General features: G+C 46.9%; 2 protein-coding genes across 2 annotated transcripts; one reads left to right on the top strand and one right to left on the bottom strand.

Moving 5' to 3' along the window:
• Positions 1-2,298: 2,298 nt before the first annotated feature.
• On the top strand, positions 2,299-3,294 carry LOC146694738 (olfactory receptor 51E2-like). The gene has a single exon (XM_085431034.1). It carries the CDS (start codon positions 2,299-2,301, stop codon positions 3,292-3,294), a length of 996 nt encoding a protein of 331 aa, XP_085287160.1.
• Positions 3,295-5,506: 2,212 nt separating this feature from the next.
• On the bottom strand, positions 5,507-27,128 carry arrb1 (arrestin, beta 1). The gene is made up of 16 exons (XM_085431033.1): positions 26,833-27,128; positions 14,847-14,877; positions 14,686-14,746; positions 14,533-14,577; positions 13,847-14,043; positions 12,675-12,734; positions 12,454-12,521; positions 12,160-12,295; positions 11,682-11,766; positions 11,533-11,605; positions 11,272-11,409; positions 11,097-11,180; positions 10,522-10,545; positions 10,317-10,387; positions 8,954-9,002; positions 5,507-7,621 (listed from the first exon to the last, which is right to left on the bottom strand). Exons 1-16 carry the CDS (start codon positions 26,850-26,852, stop codon positions 7,510-7,512), a joined length of 1,254 nt encoding a protein of 417 aa, XP_085287159.1. The 5' UTR covers positions 26,853-27,128; the 3' UTR covers positions 5,507-7,509.
• Positions 27,129-27,451: the final 323 nt, after the last annotated feature.

Below are 27,451 nucleotides of genomic sequence, written 5' to 3'. Positions count from 1 at the left end.
ATATAACGTCTCAGAACACTCCAGCTCACAGGTTAGTCTGCTCCAAGCATTTACACGAAGGTCAGTCTGCTGTTGTAGTTAATACGTCATTTTCATAACATAATTGGTGATATAGGTTACAAGCAAGTCTGGCGCTGAACAGAAATGGTCGCGCTATGCTCCTTTGTTTATTGTGCATAAATAGTGAATTGTCCTGACACAATATTGCGTTTCGCTTCTGTTATTATGGTACATTGACAAAAACATATACTTTTATTCACAGGATAAAACAGGTTTTTTGTATCACTAATTGCCCAGTACGATTACAGCATACAATATTGTTGTTACTGCTACATTTCTGTGATGGGTACCAGAAATTATTTCCACTACTAATTAATTACCGTTGAGCTCAAAGGTCCTATTAATAAACGGTTAACGAATGTGTATTTATGAAGACGATTTGTGAGACTGGTAAACTTATGATACGTACGATGGTCTTTCGTTCTACACGGTGCATTTCAAGGTCCTGTACCCATCCGTCGGTAAACTGTACCTGGGCTTGTTGCAGTGACCTGAAGTTACTAAACTTCATGAGTGTATGCACTCACTCCAAGAACCGTATGATTATAAATATGCATATAAATATGCTACGATGAGATAGCTGACTTCATCTAACTAGCAAATGTTGTCCAGGCTACGTTGGTGATACAGTTTTTTTTAATGTGTATGATATTTTTGTCATGCGATTTCAAAGCCGGTCCTACAAGCGCATCCAAGAATAACATGCAGCTTATCTCAGAACTGTCGGTGAAAATTATTCTTGGAGCTAAGTTTAATTGAGCTGCATTTTAAAGAGGTGCAATTTCACAATTTGTGTATATTTTCTAAGTTCACTATTTTGTCATGTGTTGAGAAAAACACAGATTTTAAAATTACATGGTCTAATATTTACATTTAGCATAACTGCAACATGCTTTTTTTCGGGGTTTTTTTAAAGACTCGAAAGGACTTGAAATTCAAAGTTTCAGACTTGTGACTTGACTCGGACTTTTACACCAGTGACTTGAGACTCGACTCTGACTTGCCTGACATTACTTGAGACTTGACTTGAGACTTGAGGATAAAGACTTGAGACTTACTTGAGACTTGCAAAACAATGACTTGGTCCCACCTCTGCTCAAAGTACTCAGAGTACTTTTAATCAGCTATTTAAAAATAGAAACTAGTTTAATTTGAGGTGAAACACAGAATGCAACGATGTGCAAATCTCAGAAACCCATATTTTATTCTATTTACGTGATGGCAGCAGCACATCTGTAAAAGTAGGACAGGTCCATGTTTGCTCTCTAACGTCAGTGTGTGATGGTCTGATGGAGGATTCCAGCTGCTCAGCAGTCCTGGCTCTGCTTCGTCCTCTTCAGTCTAAGGACCTCCATGTTTGGATGGGTCTGACCTCAGATCTGTTTTAAGGAGTTTTGGTCCAGAGGACATGGTGCTGTTTCTCCATCGTGGTCACACGTGGCTTCATCTCTGTGTGATGGAGCAGTAACCTGCACGCTGAGCTGCTCGCTGGTTCTTTTGAAGTGTTCCTGAGCCCGTGCACTGATGTTGTAATGTACAGGTCACAGTTATCGGCCTTGTCCCTGTGCATGACGAGACGTTCAAAGACAATTTGGAACTGAAGAACATTATTCTGAAATTGCAGTTTTTTGCAGGCCTGTCACTGACCTGTTGCCAATTAGTTATCAAATGTTCCTCTCACTGTTTCTTACTTTTCCGGCCTTTTGTTGCCTCATCCTAACTTCTCTGAGACGTGTTGCTGCCATCAAATTAGATATCAGGAATATGTCCTCTGTGTTCTATTGTGAGTAAAATACGAGTTTGTGAGATTTAAAATCTTTGTATTCCGTTTACATTTTCAAAAGTTCCAGATGAACCAATGCACTAACTACTTATGTAGAAATCCCTTTTTTTTTTGGTCATTATTTACCAAAAAAAACCTGTTTAAAAGAAAAAAATACTGCACTGTTTTACAGCTACGGTTACAGCACCAAAATTCAGTGAACTTAAGCACAGCCGATTCTTTCACACATGTCGGTAAAGGCAGACTGCGCGGTGAGGTGCCCACCGCCAATTTAAATGAAGTATGCTCACTGTGTGTGCAATCTTTTCAGCAGCCTTAAAAATGTAATTGTGTTTGGAAGAAGTGGAAAATTTTAGCAGGCAAGAACTGCATTTGGATAAGTCCCCGTGTCCTCTCGGCGACGGTGGTGCTGACTGTTTCTGTGTGGCCGTCTCTGTGCAGGTGAAGCCAGAGCCATGTTGGAAGCACCGCTAAGCAGAAACTTCTCCCATTGCACATTTGTGTTACGAGGGTTTCCCTCGCTGCAGAAACACCGCCGGCTGTTGGCGCTGCCATTTAGCGCCTCCTACCTGTTGGTGCTGCTCGGAAACTCGCTGCTGGTGTACGTCATCTGCAGCGTGGAGAGACTGCACAGCCCCATGTACCTCCTCATTTGCACGCTCTGCTTTGTTGACATCCTGGTTGTGACAACCATCATCCCCAACATGCTCCTTGGCTTTCTGTTCGACTGGAATGAGATTTCATTGGTGGGCTGCTTGACTCAAATGTTCTTCATTCATTTCCTGTCCTCAGTGGAGTCAACCCTGTTGTTGGCAATGGCACTGGACCGCTACTTCGCCATCTGCCGGCCACTGCGCTACAATGAAATAATTAACTCCTCCATGCTGGTGAGGCTAGTGCTCTTCACGCTGGTGCGCAGCGTCTCCGTCATGGCGACGCTCGTAGGTTTGGCAGGTTCTCTGCAGTTCTGTGGTTCCAACGTAATCCAGCACTGCTACTGCGACCACATGGCGCTGGTCAGCCTGGCGTGTGACAGCACAAGCCGGAGCAGTGCAGCTGGCCTTGCTGTCATCATCTGCTTTGTAGGAGCTGACATACCAATTATTTTCTTTTCCTATATGAAGATACTGAGCGTGGTCTTGCGATCGGCAGCAGCCGGTGAAGACAGCAGGAAAGCTTTTCACACCTGCAGCACTCACCTCATTGTTATGATGTGTTTTTACCTGGTGGGCAGCATCACCTTCCTCTCTCACAACCTGAACATCCCCATACCAACAGATATCAACAATTCCATGGGACTCATGTACATCCTTTTCCCAGCAACAATCAACCCTATCATCTACGGAGTACGAACCAAAGAAATCCGTGACAGCTTTCTGAGAATTTTCAAAAACAGAGCAAAGAAAATAATGACTGCGAAGGTTTCGTCTGCTGGAAAAGAAAAATCATGAAGCCCCTCTTCTGTGGGGTTTGGTTTATATGATCTTCATGAACCTCTTTTATGCAAACATACTTTTTTTTATACAACTAATGCCTGTAGTTTCAGACTCTGAAGTGGAAACAGGACCTTGGAACCATCCCAGAGTTTCAGATTATAGACGGCTGCTTTGAAACTGGGTTCTGCTCATATGCACCAAATTTTTGCTTTTGGGAGTTCTTGGGTGCTGGAAAATATCCCGCCTGGGAACTCTGTTGGGGTACCTCATTTTTTAATGTTGGCAATAACAGAGAAACTTGTTGATGGGGAGGAAGGGCTTGCTGGAGGCCAAGTGTTGTTCTGTTACTGGACTTCTGTGCTGTTGGTCTATAATGAACATTGGTTGATTTTGTCATTTTTTACTACATGCAATGGCCAACTTACCTGTCTCTGACCTGGACTAGGTGTATTAAGGAGGATGCCAGACAGCCATGAAAAATGAAAGTGTGCTGGGAGGATCTGGGACGGGCCTTGGAGTGGAGATCTTCACCTCCTGCAAAACTTTTGCAGCATTATTCTGATTGGGGCCAGGGACACCGAGTCTGAATGGACCACATTCAACACCACCACTGCTGATGTGACTGAATGAGGCTATGGCTGTAAGGTGTTTAGGGCACGTCATGGCAGAGCCCCACCAGTAAACACTGGAGGTAAAGGGAAATGTGATGGTGAAGGAGTAGACCTATCAGGGATAAAGGGCTTATGGGACAGTTGGCATGTTTAGGCAGAGTACGACCATGACATGAAAAAAGAGTGGGAGTTTTTCAGGGAGTGAGGTATTTGCTGCTGCTGCTCTTGTGACCTAAGCGCAGATATGCAGCAGAAAAATCAAACTGTGACTGCAAGGTATACATGAGTCTGAAAACCTCCTGCAAGACGTGTTATCTGAAGTCTAACTGTTAATGAATGCTCAGGGATTCAGACATGCTGTCGAAAGCATTTGCTGTTTGGTGAATCACTATAAAGCTTCTTTAAAAGGCATCTCTACAATTAACACATTCATTCATTTCCTTAAATGGAACACCCAGCATTAGGCATTAGCACAAGTACCGTATTTTTCACACTATAAGGCGCTCTTAGAATTATTTAATTTTCTCAAAAATTGACAGTGCGCCTTATGTATGAATTCTGGTTGTGCTTACTGACCTCAAACTGATTTTTTGTGGTACACGGCGCTCAAAACTATGTCAAAAATGTTTCAGTACAACTTTGGTAAGCTACGAAGCCGCACCGCTTGATGGATTGTCGGAGCATTATGGCTACTGTAGTCAGGAGCCTCGTGGAGTGATCTGGGTCCTAAACTCCGTCCTTCAGGTCCCAAAGTCAAACGAACACTGCAGCATCACTGAGAGTTAAAAACTGTCTAAATTCTTTCATCTTTAATAAAAGTGTAACAGGTGTAGCAATTAAGTTTAACATCCAGGCATCCATGAAAACAGAATTTATTCAATTTAAAGAAGTTAGAAGTTAGCAGGAAGTTAGCTCGCTAGTTTCCACCTAAACATGATATAGCATGTTCTGACTGGGAGATTTCTGAAAAATTTCAAACATACAGCTTTGTTATCACTTCCAACATAAATGAAGACCGAAAACTAAACAGCAGTGACGTTTGTAGGGTTACTAAAGTTGGGCTAGCTGGTATATAATGATGTGCTACGTGACCGCTAGCGACACAGCTATGTTAGCATAACAAACACAGTGAAGCTGGAGGATGAACGCTAACTCTTTTCCACTCGATAAAAGTTAACGTGAGGGTTTCCGATGGTTAGGGACAAATGCAATCGCATGGCAGGATGCTGTAAACGGACCAAACTTCAGTCAGGGGAACAACTGAGATAATCCATCCACAATACGAGGTTAGTCATTAATATACTGCAACTACATGGGAATAGAGCCGCTGCAGAGAATTCAGCATTAATGAATCAATGGTACAGAAGTGGAGGAAGCAAGAAGAATGAGTTGAGTAAAGTTTGACTTATTTGACTGTTTTGTTTCGCTTAATGCGCCTTATAATCTGAAAAATATGCTAGTCTTTATCTGCCTTCAGCTCACCCTTTTCCCAGCATCCTCCTCTGTTGCACCAACCTTCTGCATGTCCTCCTCCACTACATCCATGAATCTCCTCTGAGCTCCTCGTCGGTTGAAAAGTTCGTTTTTGTTTAGTTTCATGAATCCAGACAAATGGGGACACAAACGTCCTTTTATTTAAGATCCAGTGAAATATACAAGTTTTCCTCACGCCCCGCCAAAATGAACAGTCAGACACAGCTGATGTTTTCTGTTTTTTCTTAAACTGTACGTTACAATGCAAAAACTGGTTTCAGTCTGACTTTAAAGTAAGCAGAAACACATCTTACCCCTCATACAGGATGTTTGAGACTCTTTAACTTTGAATCTTTTCAAAATAAAGGTTTGCACAATTTCTTTACCTGCTCAAGTCACCTGATACGACATATGGATGGATGACATCCCTGCCAATTCTCTTACAAATCATTGATGAATTTCCATGTGGATTCTCTTTCTTCAGCACAGCCACTAGTTTTACTTTGTTTCTGTAAAATCAGCCGGCACGTAGGGATTGCCCATTAGAGCGCTAATCTTCAGCGGTCTAAGGAGCCAGTCCCACAGGCCGAGAGACCGGAGAACGACCCACTGGCAACCTCTGGTCATTGTTCACCAGCCAGCTGTAAGTGGTTAATGTAAAAGAAGGCCGCTACGCCACAAACCTCTCTGTGACTGCCTCCATCACCTGTAGTTTGCATATAAGACGTTGAGTCATCTGCAGACCAGTAAAAGTTGCATCTTCCATGCAAACTTCAGGCAACTGAGGCAGTCTGCCACAGGCCAGAACAACCACAGGAGGCTTTTGTTGCAGCACCATATTTCACCGAGCAACTGCCACAACCACTCGCCACCCAGTCACCAGCAGTGAGTGTTTGCTAGGAGGCCTGTGTGATGACCTCTGACCGCAACACTGTTCTATCAGATTTTATTTAGTGAATAAAATAATATTTTCCATTTTGCTTGCTGTCTCTGAGTTTCAGTTCAGTTTCAATAAAAGATCTTTCGGTTTATTTTCAGTTTTAAACTTTATTACATTTAAGGTAAGTGAAGATTTACTGGGTGACGAAATGTTTCGGATATTTCAGTAGAAATTTAACATTATTAGCTTCAGAATTAGCCTGTCACACTAAAGTGACTCATAATTATCAGAATGTTGTTTGAGGAAACAAAATATATATCTCTCCAGTCTTAAAAGCATTCACAACGATCAGGCCACAGTTCGAACAGTTGCTCTTTAAATTTCTGCCAGATGTCTGATTGTTTCAGTTAAACAGAGGTAAAGGTAACAAACACGTAAAGGATGCCAATTATATTTGTCTGACACATGTATCATATTAAAGCGCAGCGTTTACTTTAAGGCAACATGAAGCCGTGCTGATTTTAACAGAAACGAAGCGAATGGACGACCAGCGACTACCTGCAAGGAAGAAAATCGTTCTGATGATGATTCGGAAAATTATCAGCATGAACACATGAAACTGTATGCTATTTAAAATCAGTTTGATTATTCATGACATTAATAAATCATAGGAAGTATTTATTCATGCAAACTAGGCCACCGGTTGCTGTTAAATGGTCGGTGGCTCACTCTGACAGTTTGAGGTCCTCTTGTCGGGCGGCCCAGCAGATCACTTCGGTGCCGTTTCCCATCTGCTCTGCAGCTTCAGCAACACCGACTACAGATGGTTACTCAGCAAAATCCTCCATCGGCTGAAGTTTGTCTCCAGTGGCAGAGGGTTCAAGATCAACCGAGGCTGGCAGTGTTGTTTCTAAAGACTTTAAACTAATCTCAACACAACTTTACATCTGTTTGGTCCCTAATGGAAACACTTAGAACAAAGAGACATTAGAGGCATGCTACCAGCTGTCGTTAGGAGCTGCCGGGTCGGCGCTCCAGGCGACTCCGTCGGAGCAAAGAGCCGCTCCGATGTCTAGGCTGCAGTATTCTAGTTTTTTTTTTAAACACCTCACCGGGACTCAGAGAGGACAGACATGAACGAGCACACAAACACGGCACCACCGAGTGTTTAAAGGGTGTCCAGACTGTGGTTTGACCTAAAGGTGAACTCCATTAGCTCCACACTACATACAGCAGCAAAACAACAGCCGCAGTGTCTCCTCCCCTCTATCTGTCGTCCAGTTTGGGCGAGTCCACCGGCTCCTCGTCTTCATCCTTGTCGTCTTTTGCTCCGATCAGCCGCTGGCGGGCAAAGTCTTCGAAGATGATGTCATCGTCGCTGAGGGAGGGAGAGGTTATGGAAGTTAAATCAGAGACGCTAACTTGGTCATATGATTTTTGGTTTGAAATGAGTAATATGGCACTTATTAAATGTTTATTGTTTCGTATCCGTGGTTACCAGCGTTGGGAGCGTTATTTTTCTGTAACACGTCGCCGCACTAACATCTTAGTTACAATTAGTCGATATTTTACTGGTTAGCAACAAAAAGCTCTCAAACATTTTTGTGAATTCAACTTTCGTTTATGGACGGAATCGCGCCGAGACTCGTTTACAACGCATTTTAATCAGCTGATATGAGACGGTGCCTGGGACGGCTTTGTGTTCAGGCTGGTGAGCGAAGAAACATGTCCGAGCCTCCAAATTTCATAAACATTTGTGAATATAATGAACATGTAATGAAATAAAAAGTGAAAATAAAAAAGGCCAAACATATAAAAACAGTCCTGTGAATTTTTTTCAAACTATATTTACATTTTTTTATTTTCAAACTTGGTCTTTCGACCCACTTTTATATGACAAGGCCACATGAAACAAGACTAAAGTGGAAATGAAGGTTTTCTTCTGCTCTGACAGCAAAACGAGTGGATAAATCCTCCATCCTCTTTACTGTGACCATCGATATCCTCACATCTGTCCATTTCATTTTGTACCAACGCGCCCATCTCCCCAGTGTCTTCATCGCCACACTGTGTTTACTTGCTGAGAGAGCAGAGGGGACAGCAGCCGCGCCACTTTTAAAACAACAACTTTAACCGACGTGAGAAAGCTAACGGGCCATGACCCCGCCCTGCCATTTAGTAATGAGCTTAATAATTACAGACGAAGCTGAAGACGAGCTGGAGACGGCAGAAAGAGTGTTTCACTGCTTTTACTTCTTCTTCCCCCTGTACAGACGTCTGAGGTAACAAAGACAGGAAGTGGAAATATTCGTTGGGCTGCACGGAAAGAGGAAATAAAAACACACAAACGAGGAAGTGGCCTCGCTGTTCTGTATTTCATCTTTGCAGCTGGAGTCATTTCCTTTGTTGTTGCGTACGCATGAAATGATAATGAGTAAATTGCAGCGTCGGCTCACAGCGCTCGCGTTTGGCTGTGCTGGCAGCAGAACGAGTTTCCAGTTTAAAGCCCATTTCCTGCAGCTCCCACAGCAGCAGGCATTAAGATGCATTAAGACTGAAACTCTGGAGACGAGTCCATCACTGTTAATGCTGCAGCGGGCGCAGAGGAAACCTGTCTGCTGTCAGTGTTATTGATGAGCCCGTAAACCAGAGCAGAACCAATCAGAGTGAGGAGGAGAGGCAGCGGCGAGACGGGAAGACGGCTGCTTACTTTGTGTCAAACTCGATGAGGTTCGCGTCGACTGGAGCCTCGTCTGCAGCTGTGGAGGAGCGAGAGATCACAGTTACACACCTGAGGAAAACTCTTGGCTCGTCTCTGTCAGAGCCAATTCAATCTTCTCACACCGACTCGTTTAAAATCCCCACACACCCTCAGTCTGAGCCTGGCTCCGGTCGTGACGCTCTGACCTGTCAGACAGCCCCGTGGAGCGCCGTCTTTGCGTCTGGAGCTCAGGTTTACTGAGGGAGACCTGATGACTCCGAGCAGCTCAGCTCTGGGTCTGTTCTCCACAACCGCCGCAAACAAGGAGGAAGAACTGCAGCAGGGCCGCAAGCACGGATTTACGTGGGTCTCTAACCGATTGGCGGAGCGGGAAGACCGAGGCTGTGGGCAGGGGAGGAGCCAAATCCCAGTATCACACCAGTGCATTCAGTTACTAATAAAATATGGCTCTGAGGGACGCCGGCTTCACTTAGTGCATGAGTCACATGACACGCCGAACTTTGATGTGAGCGTGGACGGAGCCTGCAGCAGAGAGAGAGCCCTCCTCTTCCAGTTGGGTACACCTGTACAGGTGGCCAGTCTGACGCAGGGCTAACACAGAGAGACAGACAACCACTCACGCTCACATCTGTGGGCGGCAGCTATCTAAAGTAAGCATCTGTGGGAGGAAGCCGGAGTACCCGGAGAGAGCCCACACAGACACGGAGGAAAAGGCTCCGCTGGACTCAAACTCAGGACCTTGCTGCTATGAGGCAACAGTGCTAACCACTGCTCCACCGTGCCGCCCACAGAGAAAGATGAGAACCATGGCTCTGTGGTCGGTCAGATCCAGCTAATGCAAAGACAGCCCGGCTTTGTTAAACCTGACTCAGAGGATGCTCCTGTGCTGTGTCTGCTGGGCTGAACCTCCATGTGTCGCCACCGTCTCATCATCTCTTATTTACATTCGTCTTCTGAGCGTGCGTCCTGATCGCCGCTGCAGACCCTGCAGTTCTGCATTGTCACCTCCCACTAGCGTCTCTATTTTACAGCCCTAGCAGCTCTTGTAGAGCCTGTAGTGGGCGCTTCTAGAGGAGAAGAAGAAGAGTGCCGATTTGTCAGCTGACTCACCGGGAAAGAGATCAGCCTTAAACACCTGAAGATGAATCCACAGCAGCATATTATCAGCATGTGGACATCATGAATACTATTACACTGAACATCAAATATTAATATGCTGCATTACAAATGTCTGCTTTCGAGGTCAGGTGACGCTCTGACCCTTTGAACCTGCGGCTGATAAAGGATGATGTAACGCATCATTTTAACTTCCTGTGTCTGTGAACGTCAGCAGGAACAGGAAGTGTCTCACCTTCCCTGTAGAAGGACTCCTCTAAAGGCTTCGGGTGCATTAACGTGAAGGGCAGCTCGACCGAGACGTCACTGAAACACAGATCATTGGTAACAACACAATAAAAGCATTTATGACCACGTCAGCACTGAGGTGTTCAGTGAGGTGTTCATGCGATCTTTGTAACTCTCGGTGTTTCCATCAATGCGAGAACATGAACGGTTACCTCGCTGCCAGATCTCCAAGGAGCCTGAAATCAATAAAAAGAAAGAGTTTCAGCTTCAATACAAGAGCACAGAGGATTTACGACGAGTGCATCCCAACGCTGTGGACATTTTCACATAACATCTTTCAAACGAACACAGATGCAGATTTGTTATGGTCCATGCACAGTTAAATAGCTTATCTCCAGTTTAGAAATGGGAACTTCTGCCCTCTGATGATTCTGCAGGTTTTTAAATCTTTTGGGCACCAGGTTGTGAGTGTTGATCAGGCGACCGCGTGCCACACGGCTGAGACGGCCGGCCGGGTTTGAGTCCGAACCCCGGGCTTTGCCACATGTCTGCCCCCTCTTTCCTGTCCTAGTCTATCAAATAAAGCTGAAAAGGCCATAAATAACATTTCTGTTTGTCACCAGCTGAGGGGTCTGATTTGTGGACGATATAACCTGAAGCTAAAACGCCACAGTCTGCACAGAGAGCAGAGCGTCACACGACGGCGTGACGAACAAGGATTAACATCTGAGCTCAGGGTCAGCAGGCGACCATTTAACATTTAAAGCTCCTCTCGCACGATACTGACCCGCCACGAGACACAACCAGCTTCACTTTGACTTTGTAGGACACGATGATGCCGAGAATCTCCTTATTGGCTCCATCTCTCAACCTGCACAGCAGACAAAATATTCACACGTCACTCTGCTTGGCTGTCTCGGCCCCGCTGGCAGCGAAGGCGGCGTGAAGGCGGCTGGACTCACAGCGTGCTGGACGCCAGGTTGGTGTCCTCGTGCTTCAGTTTTCCGTCCAGAGCGAGACCTCGTTTCTCGCGATTGTTGGCCAGAAACGGAGTGAGGGTGAAAACTTTGCAGAAAGTCGAACTGGGAGCCACAACGTCACTGAGGAGAGGGAAATAGAGAAGCTTCAGCTGATTTCACATTAGAGAGCTCGTCAGCAGCGTCAGTTTTTCGCTTACTCCAACTTTTGATTCCTTAGTGTCAAACTTTATGGATGAAACTCACTCTGACTCCTCGGTGGCCACGGGACATTTGTACTGAGCCGTGTTGAACAGGCAGATGTCGGCGTACTGTCGCACTGTGGACACAAATATCAGCATTTAGGAGGACGTGGAGACGTGGAGATACACACAGGAAGCAGCGCCCTGACTTGCCTGAGATCTTCATCTTCTTCACGGTCTTGTTGGTGTTGTTGGTGACGTGAACGTTGACGCTGATTGGCTCACCGTGGTAATAGATCTGAGACACAACAGACAGATGACCTCACGGCTCACAACAACCTTTATGACATTCACCTGGTTAAATCGGCGTACAGGCTAAAAGTTTGTGTTATTAGGGGCGTGGCCTCCCTGACTGGCAGGTGGATGGTGACACCTAGACCTCTGCACCTTGTTTGTGCTGTTGGAGCCTATTGGAGCATTTCTAATGACATCACGTGACCAATAACATGTGTGCTGGGAGGTCGCTGCACTAACAGAGCGTCCCGGAGTCTGAGCTCCAGTTTAAGTGAAATTCAAAGATTTGATTGGCTGTTACTCTGATGAGCAGGCAAACACTTCCGTTTGTGCTCCATAGATGAGCTCTGCTGGCTGCTGGTGGGTGAACTGAGTGAATCTGTCCCTCAGGAGTTACCTCCTTGTCCAGCGAGGCCTCCAGGTGCAGCGGTTTGTCCGACATCAGGAACTGTCTGGTGGTTTCTGCCGTCGGCTGAGGGCCAGGTTTCTCTGGAGCGTACTGCACCTTCCTGATCACCAGACGCACAGAGTTCCTGCAGCAACACAACATAGCTCAGACATTTATTTCAGAGTGGATGTGTCCCAGATTATTCTGTTCACGTGTGTGTGCGGGCACGAGCGCTCTCAGTTTCATTCATAATTCACGTCTTTGTTGTGCCGCTCGGCCGGACTGCGGCTGACTCACGTTTACCTTTTGTGGATCTTTTCTTCAACATTTTCGGCACAGAAAGCTTTCACCTCAAAGTCGACTCCGCAGGCCTGAGGACACACCACAGCGAGACGTGTCTTCAGATTCATTTAAATCCAGACACGTTTCCACCTTTGAAAGGAGCTTCAAACCCAGAGGGTCTGCACGGCGGCACGAATCGAGCACAAAGCAAAAGAAAATGACAGCGGACGTCGTGGCTTTACCTTTCCGGTGTCCTCCGGTCCCGGCTGCAGGGTGACCGAACACGGCAGGTTCAGAGGAATCTGAAAAGATATGAAATATTCAAAACATCTGAAACATTTATGGGCAGGGCAGAGAGTGAGGATGCTGCGGGTTCCTGCTCCGCCGTCGCTTCTCTTTGTTTTTCTGCATTTTCTGTTTTTGAACTCCAAGAACAAAAAGTTCCTCCTCTGGGTTTGTGAGACGAGAACATCTGTGAGGACGGGAAGCTCCCAGAGAAGACGCTGGACACATGAGTCACTGAGGCTTGATGGATGATGTTACGTGATGAAGCATCATGCACGAGGCAGCGTTTTAGCTGTTGTTTTCCAAACTAATTGAATCATTTATTCATTCATATCTCAACGAACAGCTTCATCTGTCATTATTTTCTACTAATGGATACATTTCCATTAAGTCCGGGATCCTGTTTACATGGATCTTTGTCAACTTTCCATGTAATTTCTCACAAATTGTTCAGAATGATGCAAAGATGAAATGAAGACATTTGATATCCAAGACTTCAAACATGGAGCCTGGCAGCTCGGCACCAATAACACCGGAGTTGGTGCAGCACGCCGAGAAAAAAACTAATTAGAAAAGTCTTAATATTAACGAGGAGGTCTTTGACGGCCTGATAACCACTGCCTGTTAGTGAAACGTGTGACGGCACGTGTCTGTTCACGCGTGTTTTTACTGTCAGTTACATGAAATCAGTATCAAACTGGTCCAACAGTGATGGCTGTGGCTGATGGCAGGGTGTCGTGATCGCCTGTGGTTTGTGTGGAAGACGCCAACTTGTCTGCAAACACTCGCTATGGACTCTCCGAGCTGTAGCAAATTTGCCTTCAAAATAAAAGCCTTTTGAAATGTGTTGGCTGCAGTGGGAAGTTTCACCACGGCTCGGGGAGTAAATGGGGTGTTTGCAAACTGCAGAAACCATGGCAACCAGCATCATCCTTGTGATGGAAAACACCCAGCGACAGCCAGCAACCTCAGCACCAACCGGTCGGGGAATAATCGTCTCCCCTTGCAACCGGAGGCTGCCAGGAAGCTGGTCTGCCTGGATCCAGCACCTCTGTGGGAGAATCAAAGCTAAAAGCACTCTGTCACAGATCAGCGGACAAATATTCAGGTGGCCCGGCGGCCTCCGTACCTCGAAGGTGAACGGGTAGGCGTGTTCTCCCAGTTTTTTAATCAGACGTTCCTGAAGACGAGTCAGAGTCTTCTTCTCTTCGGTGACCGGAGGAAACGCCTGGATGTTCGCCACAAACAGGTCCTTCCGGAACGTCAATCCGAGGACGTCCAAATCCTCGCGACCATAACGGAACGCACACGTCAGAGTCACAAACACTGATGGGGCGAGAACAAAGACAATCAGTGATGGAAGCTGATTAACAGAAAACCGAAACATGTTGCACATTAATGTGAGACGCCATCTTCCTGCTCGTGGTTTTTACAGCAGGACGTGAGCCCAAAGTGAAGCAGCGTGCTCTGATAACACCAGCCAGTGAGGTTTCTGGGTAATCGCTCACATCCACAGCTACACAGGGGCAGGGATAGCTCAGTAGGTAGAGTGGTTGTCCCATGATCGGAAGGTCGGGGGTTCGATTCCCCTTAACAGCTACCCTGAGGTACCCCTGAGCAAGGTACCGTCCCTACACACTGCTCCCCGGGCGCCCAATGGCTGCCCACTGCTTCACTGAGTGAATGGGTTAAATGCAGAGAGCAATTTCCCCACGGGGCTCAATAAAGTACAATAATGTACACACTTTCTTCTTCTACAGCGATTTCTCTGAGCAGCAGCTCAGCTTTCAGCTTTCCCGCACTCGGGCTTCTCACCTTTCCTCTCCTTCAGGTACTCCGGGTCGATCAGAACGACGCCGTCTGCGAGGAGAAAACAAGATCTTCAGCAAAGTCGCTTTTGCTTCAAAAGTCAACTTAAATTTAAATGTGAGTGAAGCTCCAGGAGCCACAGACTGAACAAGATCTCACCGACAGGCTCCACCCGATCCACGTGGTCCACGAAGTCTCTCTTCCCCAGGTAGACGGTGAGCTGAGGGAGGAAGAGCTGCTGTTAGTCAGCCTGAAACTGTCGCTGCTGTTTCGGGCATCAGCAAACTGTCACACCTGCACTGTGCTAAAGGAGGACTCACCTTTCCATTGGGGCTGGCTTTCTTAAACACTCTGCAGACAGAGAGAAGAGCACAGGTCACACTGTTTGAGTATCTCATACTTTTAAATAAAACTGTCCAAGAAAAGTCTGGAAACAGTGAAACAGTCAGAGCGCGCCACACTTCAGGAATAAATTTTAAATTGTCGGAGTTTCTTCTGTTTTAGCAGCAGAAGTGGTTTCTCACATGACCCCTGCCTGTAAAACACCCAGAAAACTCAGACTACCCAAGCTGAGTGAGTCCAGGTGTGCTGCCAGATGTTGGTGCTGATGTATTTTGGGTTTCATGAAGCTCGTGTTGCTCCTAACCCTGCAGATGTGCTCCAGCCCTGAGCTGCGTTCACTCCTCTGAAGGCCACTGTTGGGGAGTAATGGAATACATGTACTGGCATTACATGTTAAATGCAAAATATGAGTAACTGTATTCCATTACAGTTACCACTTAAAAAGGTGGTATTCAGAATACAGTTACTTTGTTGAAATAAATGGATTACACAGCGGTACTTTCCTGTTTCATATGTTCGGCTGTCCCCTCGCCGTTTTTGGTCATTCTACTTGCGGCCGCATAACGACGTGAAGAAGTTTTTAAAAAAATTATTATTCAAAAAATGATTTGATACGAAAGCAATAAGCAGACATCGGCCTAAAGAGTGTAGCCCAGCTGTGAGTAAGCTGTTAAGACTCGACTGTACGCTGTGTTCCTGTTTTCCTCTGAAACAATAAGTCCCGTTGGAGCCTTTCAACGCCTCTCTCTGTCTCTAGCAAAGTCGACCCACACAACAAAGTAAAGCTAGTTTTCAGCTACGAGCCGACACGAACCCGCCGTATTAGTCAGAGGTCCCTTTACTACGGTTCAGAGCTTCAGTAACAGTAATAAATCACATTCATATTGTTGTAAAAAGCATGATAATATATTAAGTAATCCAAAGTATTCAGAATAGTTACTCTCATTGAGTAACGTAACGGAATACGTTACAGAATACATTTTGGGGCATGTAATCTGTTACCTGTAGTGGAATACATTCTAAAGTAACCTTCCCAGCTCTGTCTGACACGTTGCTGACCTCATTCGGTCTGAAGCTTTGTCTCCGTCTCTTTTCTTCTGACCGAGTGAAACTGAAGGTGGCAGGAGGCGTCCAGCCTGCAGCCGGCAGAGCCTCGGGGAGGCCCTGCTCTCCACACAGGGCCCAAACATCACAAACATCATCTTCACTATGAGAACCTCAAAAGGTTGATTCTGCTCATGTGGACGTAGCATTTTCAGCAGAGACTCAAACCTCAGTCACAGTGAAACTAGCCCACTGAATGAACAGCAAATGTGCTGTTTGTAAGGTTGTAAACCTGAAAACATCCAGATGAACAGAATCAACCTTTTGGGATTTCCTTACCTGGATTACTGAGCATGCATTATCACTTTCATTATCAGAAGCTACTTTGCGCCTGTTTTGTGTATCGTGTCAGAGCAGAGCGATGATGAGCGCCAGGCTGTGACCAGCAGAGCTCTCGTGTCCACAGCTGTGCAGATTTCTGAGCTGAGAGTGATGCAAGAAGAAAACGAGTAAGTCTGGCTTCAGACGGGCTGTGAGTGTCGGAGCAGTGGCTGGATGACGTCTGGTGTTTGCTGGGACCCTGCACAGTCACATATTACAGAGGGTGTGCCGTCAGCAGCTTCCTCTCTGCATTTCTGTCTAATGCTGCCCGACAGCGTGACGCCCCTCTCCTCACCCCGCGTTAATGTTGTCATAAATTAGCTGATGGCTCCATTAGCTTTCAGCTTCCTCCTGAGTGGCTCTTCATCAATCACCAGCATCGGGACGCCGTTTTTAGCCGGAAACCGGAGGGACTCCTGGGAGCTGCCCACTGCACGATCACCTGCTCACCACACTCTCTGCAATTAGTCCAATTAAACCTTAACACGGAGCAGCTCTGCCATCTGAAATCACGAATCAGGCTGAGCGGCTGGAGGTAGAGCACCGGCTCTGTGACGGCGACAGCAGACGTTTATCGACCTCAGTGGTCACTTCTTGATTTTTAATCACAGCTGAGTGAACGTGTCGGTTTCAGACAAGGCCGGGACAAAACACGGCGTCCTCACAAACCGCTGTGCTAAACACTGGACATATAAATGCTGGTGTTTGTGTGAAATGAGAGAAAAGATGCTGAAAGCTTCGGTAACAGGAAGCGAGCGTCTGAGAGAGTGTAAACACGATTAAAGATTCATTGAAAGAGAGCAGAGCTGAATCTTCAGAGCCGAGGATGCGGTTAGAGCTTCATCGCACAGACGTGAATCAGTGCAGGGTTACAGCACGAGAGGGGCTCACATTTCATCTGAGCACGAGTAACGACTTTATCACATCAAAGACGCCAAGACAGCTCAAAGACCAGCAAGAAGGCAGAGCTCCTTTTAAGCAAATATTATTACATTTGTCCACTTTTCCCTTTCTGGGTCCAAAGCTGCTGCCACACAGGCAGAGGTGAAGCACCTGGACAGGTACACCTGTTTAGAACCACCACTGAACCAAACAACAAGCTGAAATCAAAGACGTGCGGAGAAGCACCTGATGTGGGTTCTGACGTCCTCCTGCTCTTTCCTGTTTTCACGTCAGTGCTCAGGTTCATCCAAACTGAGCCCGGTCCCTCTGAGGCTCGTTCACACGTGAATAAACACACTTCCTGTGTAAGAGAGTGATGTGCGTCACCCCAAACACTGATGCATCATCATTGCTCCTTATTGTTGGGATTATTGTTGTTATCACTTAACCCTCTCGAGGCAGGCGTTGCAGATTTGCAACAGTTACAAACTAACAACCTGATCACCCCACAGACATATTGTTTTTACTCAGAAGTACCACTGCAGGTATTTGTTTGTGCATTAGCAACAAAAACGTAATTTGAGCCTGAGAGGGTTAAACTGATGTTTAATCCTGAATATCGATGAATATTGACGCGTATGGAGACATTTCTGTCACAATAAAAAACGTGGATTCTTCTACGCAACCGTCTGTTGGAAGGACTTTCACTGATTCATTTGCTCTCTTTCTGTGTCAGGAATAAGTTTGGTGCCTTTGAGATTTTCTCACGCGTCGTGGTTCGCTCGTGGTTGGTGCAGGTGAAGCGGCCGCGCCGCTGATCGATCGGCCGCTCTGACACAGGGGGAACGCTAACTGCCCGATCGATGCCTGATTGTTGTGTCAGCTCTGCAGCAGCAGACGGCCGATGATTGAAGACTCCCTCGATACCCAAACTGCAGCAGAGACTCAAACCGGCTTTTTTCGCCTCCTCAGATCTACGACCGTCAGGTGTGACTGGACTGTGTCCGCTTTCCCACAGAGCTGCTTCTCCGTTCTAGCCCTCGGCCGGCTCAGCATTAAAGCTGGACCTGGTTCTGCCGGGCTCAGGAACACGACTGAAAACCACCAGCACGAACGCATGAGGCTCGGCCTCAGCCACGCAGAGAACAGGCAGCTGGTTTCAGATTATATCCAGAGATCACAGATGCTCTGGTCTCTGGGCTGCAGAGGGAGGGACGCTTATCAGCGCTTACTTCATGACACCGGAAACACGGGAATCCAACAGAAACATCTGGCAGCCATTAAAAACATCTGTGCTTCAAACAGGTGTGAGCACAGTGTGAAAATAAAACCCACTGTGGGGAAATAAAGAGACATTTTCAGTGTCCTGACTCACACACCTGAACGACTGTGGAAATCAGTCACTGAAGATGTTTCACCAAGAACCGAAGGGGAACCAGCAGCAGCTGCTTTGGTCTCATTTAGTCAAAATCAACCCAGACCGTCAGGAGCTTTCCCACGGAGGAGCAGGTTTACACGAGCAGCCAGTTCAAACACAAACCTTTATTCAATTTTCTATTAAACATGAAACTCTGTGAAAAGCAGGCTGGAACCTGCAGCTCTCACAGTTACTGTCTCAGGTGATTTATTCTTCGTTCTGTGTGTTAAAACTGGGAAAAGCTCCTGGAGGCTCCGTGAATCCGCTGACTCCTCGGGTCCTCCGGCCAACTTTAGCTTTCACTTTAAAATCCCTGTAATTACTTTTAGGGCCTGGCACAGCCTGACTGCAGCATTAATCAATGAGCTGCTGATCACACTTACCGCTGACAGCTTTATTGGTACAGCACCTTTTAACAGTGAGCAAAATCTAAATCTTTATATGAAACAAAATGAGCAGATATAAAATAAAGACGAGGCCACGAGAACTGAAACCAGCCCGTTGTTTGTTTTTTAAAGAATAGAATATCTTTACACAGGAAAGATATGTACAAGTTACACATACACCTGCACACATACAGATACACCCATACAAACATGCACGGGGGCGTGTCCAGGGTGTGAGGGGTCCTTGATGATGATGCTGGCTTTCTGCTGAAGTCTGCCAGTATAATAGAATAGAATAGAATAGAATACTTTTTATTTGTCAATTTCTTCAAATGTACTTGCCATACAAAGGAATTGAAATTACGTTTCACACTGTCCCATGCGTAGACGTATAAATGTCTCTGAGGGGGGTCAGTGAGGTGCCGATTGCCCGCTCTGCTGCCCTCACCACCCGCTGCAGTTTCCTCTTGCCCTCCATGGTGCAGCAGTTGAACCAGAGTGTGCAGCAGGAGGTCAGAAATCTCTCGATGGTGGAGCGGTTGTGGTTAATTAGCAGTCTCTGGGGTAACTGGGCCTGACGTAGTTTCCTGAGGAAGTACAGCCATTGTTGTGCTTTCCCTACCTGGTGGGAGATGTTTGTGGACCAGGTGAGGCCGGCCGAGATGTGGGCTCCGAGGAACTTAAAGCTCTCCACCCTTTCTACCTCCTCCATCAATGTAGAGGGTGGAGTGCTCAGTCGATTACCATCTCCTTGGTCTCGGCTGTGTTCAGATGCAGGTTGTTGTCGTCATCGCTTCAGATGCTGAACCTCCTCTCTGTAGCTGAATCATCGCTGTTGTCGATCAGTCCTATGATGGTGGTGTCAGCAAATTTTATAATGGTGTTACTGGTGTGGATTGGTGAACAGTTATGGGAGAAAAGTGAGTATAAGAGGGGACTGAGGACACACCCCTGTGGGACACCTACATTCAGGATGAGGGTGGAGGAGGTGTGCTCTCCCATCCTGATGTTCTGGGGTCACGCAGGAAGTCCAGTATCCAGCTGCACAGTGAGCTGCTGAGTCATGAGTTGCTTATTAACCAGTTTGTGGGGTTGGACTGTGTTGAAGGCAGAGCTGGTCCACAAACAGCATTCTCACACAGGTGTTGCTACTGTCCAGGTGAGGGCTGTGTGAAGAGCTGTTATTATGGCGTCCTCTGTCGACCTGTTTGCCCAGTATGTAAACTGGTGTGGCCGGTCCTCACTGCAGTAAAAGTACTAACACCAACCAAAAGTAGAAGAGGAAATATCCGGTAAGAGTCAAGCTCAAGGAACGCAGCGGTAACTCAAACAACCACAGCATGCAGAAGAGCATCTCTGAGGCCAAAGCAGCAGCAGGAGACCACACCGCTGCTGCTCAGGTCAGCAAAGGAAACTCACAAAGGTGGAAAAACGCGTCCTGGTCTGATGAGCGCCGATTTGCGTCTGCGTTCAGCTGCTGCAGGTGTGATCGTCTCAGCGCTCAGATCTCCTCACACCAGCTTCATGAACCGTTCGCTGCACTCAGAGCAGCGACGGGAGATTCTCATCAAATCTGCAGCAGCTGTGTGCTGATGTCACAATGATGTCATAACGACGTGGACCAAAATCCCCGAACAGAACGGGTACAGCAGAGCTCTGTGTGGAGCAGCACCTTTTCATTCCCTCCCTCCTGATGTTCACAGCGGTCGTATGTGAATGTTAAACGAGTCACAAAGAAACCTGAGAGCGTGACGTGGCTCAGCTCTGTCCACTTACCCTCCACACAAGCACTCGAACAGATTCTGGGGCTGACGCTGCTTCCCGTGAAAACCTCCTCAGAGAGTCTCCCGAGCTGCTCTGTATGTCTGACTGATCAGCGGAGCTCGTTAATATTCTCCCGACACGACTCGTTCAGATCATTGAGCCCGAAAACACAGAAACACACTCAGACGACGGCAGCGCAGAAACGCTCCGCTGCCGCATTCACCATCAGAATGAGCTGAAACATGTTTCTGCACGTCTCCTTTATTAGAGCTTCATTTTAGTGCGAGTCACAAACTGAAAGAAAAGGATGTGTGTGTGTGTGTGTGTGTGCGTGTGTGTGCGTGTGCGTGTGTGTGTGTAGGTAGGTGCGTGCATGCGTGTGTCAGATGACCAGCAGTCAGAGAGGCAGAGGCCAAGCGTCCATCATCAGTGTCACTACGTCCGCCGTACTCAGAAAAGACTTCATGTCTCAGCCAATCCGGGCTCTGATGGCGGGTGCAGCAGTCTAAGCAGACCTTTAAAGTGGTTTACAGGAGGACTGCTCTCAAGTGCAGGCAGAGATACACAAGCAGCTGTTTGCAGACACCTGATCTCAGCTCAGACTCTCTCAGACAAATATTAAGAGCCCGATATGCAGAAAAACACCATCAACTGACTAAAGATGTGCAGGAACCAAAACTGCTCGAGTTCCTCATCAATAAGCCAGAAAGTCTCGGTTGCATCTGAGCATGCCCAGTTGGCCTGAAATACAGTACAGTGCAAAAGTTTTAGGCAGGTGTGAAAAACTGCTGTAAACAAAGAACGCTTTCAAAAATATAAATGATTGTTTATTGTCCCTAAATGTATTCTGTAGCAGGACAACGAGCCCAAACACACCGCCAAAGTCATGAAGAACTATCTCCAGTGTAAGTACTGGAAGTGATGGTGCGGCTCCCACAGAGCCCTGACATCAACATCATCGCCTGGTTACATGAAGAGACAGAAGGATGCAGATTAAGAGAAGATCTGTGCTTAGAACAACCTGCCAGCCGAGTGCTCACACCAAATCCTGATTTCTCTTTTGTTCATTCACTGCATTTTGTTAATGGATGAGAATAAATGATTAAAACTTTTGTTTTGCAGCTCTGTCACTGAGGACACACCTGCAGGGTGAGCAGCACTGATGAGTTACAGGATGCACGCTGTCCACATCCACGAAAAACTACAAATAAGACATATTTAACTAAAACGAAAGAGTGCTGCCGTCTCAGACCACCTAAAGAAATGTGTCATCACGTCACAAGACCCTAACAGTTCCAACAAGACCCCAAAGCTAAGCTTAGCCGGTAAGTCCACAAGGAGACCTGAGGCAGTCATGCCTTACACAGCTGATGGATAAAAGACCAGGACTCCCTGTGGGACGCTGGCCTCGATCATGAGGGGGCAAAAAGTCCCAGAACCAAAATCAGAACCTGAATGATAATGTCATACCCCACCAGCTGTAAGATGAGCTACAGAACCTCATCCAGGACTCCCCACCTCCACCCTCGGGCTGAGGAGAAACCTGCTGTTGGTACTTGCCTGGTTTCAACAGCATCACGGTTGCTAACAGGCTCAGGTGTATTACGGTGCTACTCACCTGGTTTGAAGTTCTGAAGACATTTTGGCTATGAGCTAATGTTTTAGAGTGGATGGGGCAACAGGTTGTTTTCAGTCTGTTATGAAAGCCTGTGTGAAAGCTACACTGTGGTTATGTCACACCGTGATGGTGACGTGCGGCAGAGATTAACCTGCACAGCGCTTTCAGGTGCATCTGCTCGTCATTGCCATTAAACGAGTGACGTTTTCATCAAACGCTGTTATATTTCATCCTGCGGGGTTTTATAGCCAGCACTCAACTTTAACTTGACAGCTTTGCTGGGAGGAATGTGGCGCGCTGCAGGGTGTTTTCCCAGCGCTGTGCTTGTGTATAAGTGTTTGATTCACCTGCCAGTAGGGGGCAGTCTGTGCTACATTAGCACCAGTTTTGCAGAAGCAGTGTGGGGCAGTGGGGAAATCACTGCACCTGCAGCGTGCTCGGTTCGTCTGTTTCATCTGAAGTGTTTCTGCGACACTGCTGAGGTCTGAGGGGTGGAGCGCACTCAGCTGGAAGCTTTCTTCCTGCTGCTCACCTAAAAACAAAGGAAACGGAGGCTTTGGGCCGACTTTCTGATTCCAGTTCTCAGTGGACCTTTTTCCTTCTGACCCGGAGGTGTGTGTGGCGGCCATGATAGGAGTCGGCGGATCCTCCAAATAACAAAACGTTGGTGAGATGATAACACTGCTGTCGATGCTACGAGGGTCGCCACAGCTTTAACCTCAGACTCTGAGCAGTTTGGAAGCAGCTGAAGCTTCCTTTATTACCTCCTTTAGTAAAGGATGCATCAGAGCTTCCTTTATGAAACGAAAGGAGATGATGCCGTCCCACAATTCACAGCAACGACCCATCAGACCTTACAGTAAACAAACAGGTCATCATGTGACTTACTGCTGAGTTACCCACCAAATGACGGCCATCTTTGATCGACCACAGGTGAGCTCTCACCGTGTTACTGTGTGCATGTGCGCACCGTCTGCACACAGCAACCAATGAGAGCACAGCAGGTATCTGAGAGGAGCTTTTTGTAGTCCACCCGCAGGACTTTGTAGTTTCACCGCAGCAGAGCCTCATTATTATTATTAACAGTCTGTTTAAGGACAGCTGATTCTCCGAGTGCCGCAGTCCTGCTCTTCAAGTCCTTGTAAACAATCCTTTACATCTTTACTTCCCTTCCACTGAGGTCAAGGAAATGTAATTTGAGAAGACGCATGAGGTCCTTTTTTCACTATTTAACCACAAAGACTCATCTGCTTTCTGCAACAAGAACTAAAGCCGCTGAATGTTTGCACCGGTCCGTGGAAACTCAGGGAGGTTCTGTTGGTTCCTGCAAGCGTGAAGTTCTTCACATTTACATTCAGTCCAAACGGGTACAGGAGCCAGTCTGTGCACCACAGTGGATTTTAAACACAGCCCCATTTCAGGCGCACAGACTAACAACATTTCTAACTTTTATGATACTTTTATTGGGTGAAAGTGTTTAGCAGTCAACAGCAGGACGCCGCCACATGCCGCACTCGTTCAGCTGCTTCCTGTTTGTGGGTCTCTGCCTTCAGCTTTAGTATTTAAACGCAAACAAGTTCAACACTTAACCTGCTTAAAGAGGGAACAGGCCTCGCTCGCTGATCAAAGTGCTCCTTCATCAGCTGTCTATGTTTGGAGAAGCTAGACTGTATAAAACCTACACGGAACAAAATAACAAACACGTGTCCTGAGTGCAACACTAAAGCTCCTGACCTCACCGCCACCAGGAGCCTTCACACACGTCACCGCCTGCATTGGTGCTCGTACTCATGAAACAGCCTCAGTGCATCAAGGGTGTTGATCTGGGACAGCCAAGTATCCCAGAATGCATTGCACACAAAACAGCAAGCAGCAGTGGCAACAGCAGCAAAGCTGGAAGCTGGAGTAAACTTTCTGTTGCTGTGCCACAAAAGTCAGTTTTAATTTAGTTGTTTGGGCTTCATATCTGTGGGACTCATCACAGGTTTGAGTCGACTGATCAAAATATTGCCAAACTGAAAACTCCAGGGACGTTTTTTCGCCCTTTTCTTGGATGTCTCTGGGTCTGACACAAATATTGCTGCATCTCGACCTGATCACACACCTGAAGGATGTCCTAAAATACTTTAAGCTGCACACTTTGTCATTGTTTGTCTCTTGTAAGCATTGGAGAGACGATGACTCAGTAGTCCTGTTGTAGTTCTCTGAAGTGCATCGCCGGGGGCGTACGCATAGTTGGTCTCTGCAGATTGGTCAGGCAGGCGTGAAGACGTCCACACCAATCATCAGCTCACCATCTCATGAAGAAATTTACATCACTAGCAGATTCGCAGACACGGAAAAGGTCTTGACAAGCACACGCCCAAATGGTGGTCCTTCCATGAAGCTACACCATTAGTGTGCATAAGCTGCCTTGTTGGGGACGCCTTCCCCGTGTTACGGCCTCATTGGTGGGACCCAGTCTCATTGCCCCATCTAGGAAAGGGGCTCATCAGTGAGAGCCTAGTTGTTGAGCCTTTGCCCTCGTGTGATTCCTCCATCACCACAGGCTTTCAGCACACTGTTGAAGGTGGAGGATTATGGATCGGACCACCAGCTGGTCAAATTGCCTCTAGGCCAGCGGTCCCCAACCCCCGGGCCTCGGACCGGTACCGGTCCGTGAGTCGTTTGGTACCGGGCCGTGAGAGTTGAGACTCGGGTGTGAAATGTATGGTTTTCAGGGGTTTTAGCGGTTTTTAGTGTTATTTTGTTATCGTTTTTTTCGTTAACTCGGTTTTCCTGGGTCTTTTCATGTGTGTTATGAATAAATCTTCTTTTTTTCGGTACCAGTACTAGTTTTATTTTCTTGTATTTATCTGCGGCACCTTAAAGGCCGGTCCGTGAAAGTATTGTCGGGCACAAAGCAGTCCGTGGCGCAAAAAAGGTTGGGGACCGCTGCACTAGGCTCCAAAATATTTAATTTGGTCAAAGTGCCAGCGAAGTCCTGACACTGAGGATCCCTGAGTTCTCAGTCTGATACTGGGAATGCAAATGTGTGATTCTTCCTTGAAAAATATCAGCTGTGGAACAAATAAGCTGATGTTTTGATCCAGCTTCCTGTTAGGAGGCTCTTTCAAAGCTTCGCCTAACCTGAGATTGTGAAGTTCCTCTGGTGGGTGTACAAGGAGTCAAAGAGCGAGTCAGCTGACACTGACTGTAATGGACTAAGAAAGCCCTGGATTTTGAACCCAAAGCTGTAGTTCCTCTGACGTCCAGCAGAGACAGCAGTGAGTCCACCTCACAGACTATCCAGCAAAGAAAACGTGTTTCCAGCCTGATACACAAGCTGTTCTGCTTCATAACACTTTTAATAACGCACCTAGATTAAAGTTTGCATTATTAGGGGCGTGGCCTCTCTGACCAACAGGTGGATGGGGACACAGGCGGCTGCAACTGCTAGCTGGCTGCTAGAGTTCACCTAAGCTAACTCGAGTCCCTGCACTGGACCTCTGGACTGTTGCTGTCGGAGCCTTTTGGAGCATTTTCAATGGCATTATCTGACCAATAACGTGGCTGCGGATGTTGATTGGATGTTACTGATCAGCAGGTGAAGAGTTTCATTAAAGCTGGTGGAAAGGTGAGACATGGGCTCAGAACCCCTGTAACCTCCTAGCACAGATCCAGAACTTGTCCCAGTAAATCAGTCACGCTCTCCTGTCAGAAACATGACGTCTGCTTTCTGTGGTGATACTGGAGTGATAACAGGTGTGTTAGGAGGCTGTGGGTGTGCTGGTTTAGGCGAGAGCTGTTCAAGTCCTGTTTGGACTTTTGTATTTCAGTCTTTGGGTTTGGGCCGTTTCTTCCAGTTCAGGAGCAGTTTGTCATTTTCATTGTGACTGTCACAAAGATGCACAGAGAGCGCCAGCCTGTCTGAACATGGTCACACCCTGATGCGTACCTGTTATCGCCACAGTCTGGGATCAAATATTTTAACTAATAAAAACTAAAAACAGCCTCTTCTGATTTGGCCTCCTGACACATAGTTAAATGTTTTCCTGGCTTTTCTTTGTTTTAGTTTTGCAGCTCTGTGACTGCATTTCTCTGTCGTGCACTCGGAGTAACAGCGGCTGTAAAACATGAGCTCGCCTTTAAACCCTCCAGATGACGCGTGAATGAATCAGAGTGACACACGCTTACATACTTTTACTACAGTATCACTACAAGTACTGGCAGTGATATATTTCTCTGGTAATCTTGTTTCTTTCACAAAGATGGGTTTCCCCCCATGTTTCCTGTGTGTCTGACTGTCAAAATAAAAGACAGAAAAGCCCCAGGCAAACACAGCAAACCTGTCAGTGCCATCGAGACGTCACAGTCCTCGAGGTTCGGACACAACGTTATGTAACGTTACAGCAACACACACACACACACACACACACACACACACACACATTTATCAGGGTGCATTACTGCACACACCCATTAAATCTTACCTTGTTCCTTTATCTCCCATCCCGACGATGTCGACAGCAGCCGGGCGGAGAGATGATGGAGGAGGATGGAGGGATGCCGTCACCGTGGAAACTGAGGGCAGGATATCTCTCTCTCTCTCTTTCTCTCTCGCTCTTTCTCACTCAGGAAGCCGTTGTCATGCCATCAGAGTGTCCTCAGCAGGAGGAAAAACCTCCATCTGAGCTGCGACTGAACGAAGGACTGACTGAATCCACCACTCTGCCCCTCCTCCTCTTTAACTCGCCTCCTTCCTTCCTCTCAGCGCCTGGCATGCTCTCCCCCTCTCTCTTCTGTCAGACTCATTAGCAGTAAAACATGTTAAAACAGGAGACACCCAGAGGACAGATTATATTTCTGTCTGACAGGAGCATCACACTGACAGCTGGACTCTGACCTCCACCCTCCTTACATCTGTCCTTCATTAAATAAATATTTATTTCCTCTAAATTTGGACACTTTCCAGGCTTGAATGTTTACAGCCCGAGGAAGGAAACGAAGAAAGTCGCTGTCGTTCTTTCTATGAACATTCACTGCCAGCTGCGCATCTCTGCGTTTAATCCAACCCTCAGTACTGACTTTTAAGCATGTTTACATCTCGTC

The sequence above is a fragment of the Copadichromis virginalis genome, linkage group LG14 (assembly GCF_057382275.1).
Source record: "Copadichromis virginalis isolate Kocher_CV1m ecotype Utaka linkage group LG14, C_Virginalis_male_GT1.1, whole genome shotgun sequence".
Taxonomy (NCBI): Eukaryota; Metazoa; Chordata; class Actinopteri; order Cichliformes; family Cichlidae; genus Copadichromis; species Copadichromis virginalis.
This window is presented reverse-complemented; position numbering and strand designations above follow the sequence as displayed.